Here is a 6,431-nt window from a genome sequence, read left to right as displayed (position 1 = left end):
TCATCCTGATAATTTGGGCAGCTGATGAACCTTCTTCATGGGTTTAAGGGAGTCCAAAATGTTCATCTTCCTACAGGATCACCACAAAAACACATGTTTCTCAACCGATTTGCTATTTGGCTTGATACAAATTATGAAGATGACATCGATGATGAAGCTCTTGGTGCGATTTTAGGGCAAGAATGAAGATTAATTGCTCTTCAAATACAACCCTAACAACCTCATTTATTGACTCATCAACCACCTCATCATCAATTTATGGACACATAAACAAGGGGAACTGGTTAAATGAGGGTGACCGGATGAAAAGGGCCAACATGTTTAATTTACTGGGTATCCTGAGTTATTTTATTCAAAAACAAAATTAGGGGACTAAAATGTAAATCTTTTCGAAATATTAGAATTTTTTTGAAAAATTCCTTATAATTTATTAATCTGTTTTCAACTAGATTGGAATTCTATGTTCTTCCACAAAGTGAGACAACGACTTGTGCATTTTGTATCATAAGTATCTATCTCTCTACCTAATAAAAACCTTTTTTTATAAAAACTTACATTCCACGTGTCATATCTTCGGCTATCCTCTAATTTTTTTCCCGCCCACTACTTCTTTGAAGAATCAAGATCAGCATCATGATCATCTCCTACTAATTAGGTATTCGGTTACCATATTTTCGTTTATATTTTTGGAATGCATATCAATCGCTACAACAAGAAATCAGGAAATCTTCTCCAAATTTAAATTGGATCTTATCTCAACTAAAGCTCCTATCTTCGACTTCTAATTTCCATCCCTTCTCCTTCCCATCATCTGCAACTCACCAAATCCACTGGAATTATTGGTCCCCGTTACTTAGTTGAGGTTACTACTCGACCTCATCCTCAAACCTTATTTTCCCTCCTTAATGCCCCTCTCTGCTTTCTTATCATGCTTGCTCATATTCAGCCGTGGGTTTTTTTTTTTTTTTTTTTTTTTTTTTTTTTTTTTTTTTTTCAAATACATGTTTCAGATTACTGCCGCTGAAATTTATTTCAATTTCATATTTAAAAATCAGATATATGAAGGGTATGGAGATCAAAGTGAGTCTTCTGATGGAAAGAGTACGTCTTTATATGTTTATCCATATGTTTTTTGGTGTCTTCAATCAGTAACTCTTTTCGCACACCAACTGTTTGATAAAATGACTAAACCAAATTGTATAATCAGAAAACGACGTAAATCAGGCGGTAAGAGTGATTTGTGTTCTTGGTTGTGTAGAGTTTTTTTTTTGAGTAGGTTTTAATGTTTGAATCTTTAAATTTTGAAGGCTTTGAAATGTAATTATCATTTGTATTGCAATTTTTTGACGGAAGACAATGGTCTAATTAACACTCATATTTTGAAATGAAATAAGAACATTCGTTGGATTGATTTAACTCTAACATACTTTTTTTTTCTCTTCATTTCAGTCCATAAAGTTACTAGAGTTTCAGTAAATGTCTTCCAACTGTTTGACGAGAGGTCTAACTCAAGATATAAGTATGTTTATGATGATTTGCGTTTATGTTGATTAGGTGGAGAAGGTGAATAAAAACCGACGTTAATTATTGGAAGGATGAAAAGTCATATATGGTGAAGTGTCAATACCTTCTACTTTTGGTTTTCAGCTAACCACAGTGAATGACAATGTGGGAAACAATATGTATGTTACTGGGATTTCATCATGTTTTGGCACTAATATAAACAACTGGTTTGAAGCCATCACTGTACTAGCTCTACAACTACTTTCAAAGCACTTGCCAAATATAATAGTACAACCTTGTGGAGTAAGGGTTAGTGAAAATTCTGCATCTCAAACATCATTTTGGCTTGCCAAATATGTGTCACTCAATTGTTTTGTGATATTAGATAGAAAACAAATTATGCTATTATGTCGACACAAATAGCCTTTGATTGTACTGTAAGCTACATATTTTTTTCATATGAATTTGATGTGTATATCCCCTCAGTTTCATTAGATGCTTGAAAAGGTTGAATTATATTTAAATCTCATAATTTCTTGCAATCGATCAATTTTATAATATGTTATTTTATTGTATACTAATGACTTGTTTTTTAAAGTAAGATTTAATAATTTTACATGAAAATGTGATTAGTTAATTAAGGACTTTCACTTTTGATTGTAGAAATCAATTAATTTAAAGAATTTGTCTCTTAACTTGTCATAGTTCACTCATGTATAATATCATAATTTATGTTTCTATAATTTAGTTTATGGGAAATAAAAATATTTTTCATTATATTTGGAAAAAAAAAATATTGTTTTATAAAAGATATTGTTTTGTTAAATACTTTATAGAATAGTGATTATTAAAAATGGTTTGTATATAGGCACGTTACATTAAGTTATTTTTTAGTTTTAAAAAAAGTTCGTACTTTAAAAAAAATTTATGTCATTGTTATTTTCAATATATCAAATTTTATATGTGATGGTATGCCATCATTATTTATTTATTTATTAACTATCACAAAAATGTAATAAATGCTATGCTCTTATTATTTTTAATTAATTTATAAATTATTTTTAAATAAACATAAAATATTTAATAATATATTGTTTCAATGTGTTATATAAATAATTGTTCTTAAATTTTCTTATTAATTGTTACTTTTTATTATTTATTTTTGTTATTTTAAAATTTCAACCACGGTGTTTTGCATGAGTTATAACCTAGTTGTTGAATAAATTGATGCAATTTTAATGTAACCACATCCACACTTCAAGACATTTACGATTTATCGTATCTTTTCAAATGATTTAAAATTTACGAATATGGATAAACACAATATCATAAAATTCTTATCATATCATATATATATATATATATATATATATATATATATATATATATATATATATATATATATATATATATATATATATATATATATATATAAAAGAATAAAGAAGAATCGAGTAATAAGTGGTATATTCTGTAATATATTATTATTCCCGCGTCTTTCTCTTTCTTTAAATTCTACATTAAACTCCTTATCAACCGTCCGATTACGCATCATCAACCACATGATCACATAACGGATGAGATTTATCCCCGCATCAGATATCGTAAATATTCAGTAATATTCCTTTGGCATCTTTACGTATATTTATAGCCTCCTTCCTAGTTCCTACTATCATCTTCAACACCCACCTCCGATCAAATACTCACCGGAGTTTCCATTATTCCGGTGACGATGTCAGGAATTGTGGTGATTTTCGACTTCGACAAGACAATCATTGATGTCGACAGCGACAATTGGGTGGTGGACGAATTAGGTGCTACTGATCTCTTCAACGAACTCCTCCCCACCATGCCCTGGAACTCTCTCATGGTACTCTGTTTTTTTCCCTTTATCTCCTCACAAGATTTCATGTCTTTTCGAGGAATTTATGAATGCCAAAGACTGATTATATACATTGGGACTTATGATTTTGTTGTGTGTACAAAAAAAGGCTAGGATGATGGAAGAGTTGCATCTACAAGGTAAAACCATTGAAGACATTAAACAAGTATTACACCATGTTCCTATTCATCCTCGGGTTGTTCCTGCCATTAAAGCAGCTTATGCATTAGGGTAACTAACTAAACTTTGATCATCAACTAAATAAACTCTGTTAGTGGTTTACTAATGTTTGTTGGATTTGTTTCAGATGTGATTTACGAGTAGTAAGTGATGCGAACACGTTCTTTATCGAAACTATACTGAAACATCTTGGAATACGAGAATGTTTCTCGGAGATCAACACCAATCCAGGTTTTGTGGACGATGAAGGCAAGTTAAGGATTTTGCCTTTCCATGATCATGGTTGCAACCTCTGTCCTCCCAACATGTGCAAGGTAAATTACTATTCTAGTTTTTACATTAATCTTTACTATGGTGTTAGTTACTTTGAACAAATCAAAAGTCTTGGTTAAACAACCTTACATTCTCTAAAATTCCAAGATTTCTGATTTCTTTTAGGGTAAAATAATAGAAAGGATTCAAGGTGAAGGAAAGAAAAGGATGATATATTTGGGTGATGGGGCAGGTGATTTTTGCCCGAGTACGAAGCTTGTAGAAGGAGATTACATGATGCCAAGGAAAGATTTTCCGGTTTGGAAGCTTATTTGTGAAAGTCGAGATCTTGTTAAGGCTGATGTTCGTGAATGGAATGATGGGGAAGACATGGAGTGCATCCTTTTGCAACTTATGGCTTCCATGATTTCGATTAAAGAGATGGAGAATTGTGTTGATAATAATGATACTAATCAATTGTTAGATTGCAAGCTTGAGAGAATTGCTCTTGGAGCCCTTGCTTGAGTATATTTGATATTTCATATGGACATATTAGGACGTATTGGAGTTGTCAATTCAACATAGGTTAAAGATATTCTAACTTTCTGAATAGGTTTTATATTTTTATCATATTCTAGTTGTAGTTTGTTTTGGTTATTTGATAATTTAAGTAAGATGAGTATCACACATATATTTTCTTCCACATCATAAGCCATTTAGAGAGGAATTCACTGAAAATATAGGCCTGGCAATGGCATAAAACTAAAAGATCATAAATATTTTTATATTATCTTCTGATATATAACGTTGGACTTTTACACAAGAATCTGTAGTAATTTGTACATAATATTTTTTTAGCTATGCTTTAGATGATTGTATTATATAATTGTATAAAACACAATTTGTTATGTATTGCTAAAAAAATGTTACTATAGATCATTGCTCATTTATAAAACTAAATACTATTTCATAAGCATCATTGACAAACTTGGGGAATTTTGTTAACATACATTAATGGATATTAATAGATGTATAAATTAGCAAAATAATTATTCTGCCAACAACGCCATGTTATTTTTATGGCAAAATTCTTTTCTTTCCGAAGAATAATTTAATTCATATAAATCTCATCATGGATGGGATTAGATCACACAACTATGCGTTGTAGGGAAAAAGTAATTAGGAGTAAAATGCATACAAGCCTTACGAGTTTTAGGAGTAAAACGTATAACTCCTAAAGGTTTGTAAGGCTTGTATGAGATGTCTTGTCGTTAGTCATTTTTGTCACAAAACATATATGGCATGTCATTTTCAAGGGATTGGTCAAATAGTAAAATTTGAGGGGGGGAAATAGAAATAGCTCTCTCTCTCTCTCTCTCTCTCTCTCTCTCTCTCTCTCTCTCTCTCTCTCTCTCTCTCTCTCTCTCTCTCTCTCTCTCTGCATTGCAATGTCATTTGAAGCCATGCAACTAAGCATGCCATCATCAGGGGACTGTGTATGTCATGGACGATGAGCTCAATGTTGAGCAATTTGTTGGCCACTCCCCAAAGCCTAAACTAAAGAAATAAAAGGAACAGTGGCATAACCAAGATTTTGTTTTAGGGTATACCAAATCTCAAGTATGTTCGTATAATTTCATCTTGCACATTGGTTGCATATATCCATATAGGTATGCCAAATCTCAAGTATGCTCGCCATTGAACCCTTAGGTTATGATAGCCTAAGCGGTGACTCGTGTGAGTAATAAGAAAGGGATTGAGTTATTTTAAAACTTATCCCAGAATAGTAAAAAAAATGTGTCGAGTAATGATATGTGTGTATGTAAAAATTGTGTATGTAGAAGTGATTACTTGATGAAATATAAAAGTCACTTTGTATGAGTAGATTAATTGAAGAGTTTATATTAAGCATAATATGGACTCACGGAAGTACTATTGATCACGTGTGAAGGTAATTGATAAAATATGAACAAATTTATGTAAGACAATACGAGAATTTATGATATCCCACGAAGGGACAAGGAACTAGGGAGCATCCCAATGAGGGATAAGGGAAGAATCTTGTAACGACCCAATTTTCACGTCCAAAAATTTCGTTTTTAAAACATTACTTAGAAAACATTACTAATTAAAACATTGTTCAATTAAACCATTTCACATCGAAAACCCAAATTTGAAATCCACAACATGTAAACAACCAAAATATCAGAGTATCAATCCCAGGGTAAACTCATACATGCGGAATCAAGGAGTGTGTGTGATGAGCCGCTACCGCGCCTGCTCCTTCCCCTTGGCTGAAGAGGTACCTGAAACAACAACTGAAAAACGTAAGCACAAAGCTTAGTGAGTTCCCCCATCGTACCACATACCATATACTCACATGACATACATATATTGTCAGGCATATCTGGGTGCCCGACCTACCCCTTCGGTCCTCTCGACTGGATACTGCCTAGCATATCTGGGTGCTGGCCCCCCCTTCGGTCCTTTCGACCGGATACTGCCTAACATATTTGGGTGATGGCCTCCCCTTCGGTCCTCTCGACCGGATACTACCTAGCATATCTGGGTGCTGGCCTCCCCTTCGGTCCTCTCAACCGGATACTGGGGAACT

General features: G+C 32.7%; 1 protein-coding gene across 1 annotated transcript; it reads left to right on the top strand.

The window, feature by feature from the left end:
* The first annotated feature begins 3,169 nt into the window (after positions 1 to 3,169).
* On the top strand, positions 3,170 to 4,520 carry LOC111906857 (inorganic pyrophosphatase 2). The gene is made up of 4 exons (XM_023902633.3): positions 3,170 to 3,373; positions 3,495 to 3,616; positions 3,693 to 3,879; positions 4,004 to 4,520. The coding sequence occupies exons 1-4, from the start codon at positions 3,236 to 3,238 to the stop codon at positions 4,340 to 4,342; spliced, it is 786 nt and encodes a 261-aa protein (XP_023758401.1). The 5' UTR covers positions 3,170 to 3,235; the 3' UTR covers positions 4,343 to 4,520.
* The last annotated feature ends 1,911 nt before the right edge of the window (positions 4,521 to 6,431 follow it).

This window comes from Lactuca sativa, chromosome 4, assembly GCF_002870075.4.
Source record: "Lactuca sativa cultivar Salinas chromosome 4, Lsat_Salinas_v11, whole genome shotgun sequence".
In the NCBI taxonomy this organism is placed as follows: Eukaryota; Viridiplantae; Streptophyta; class Magnoliopsida; order Asterales; family Asteraceae; genus Lactuca; species Lactuca sativa.
Note: the sequence above shows the minus strand (reverse complement) of the source record. Positions and strands in the feature narration are given on the sequence as shown.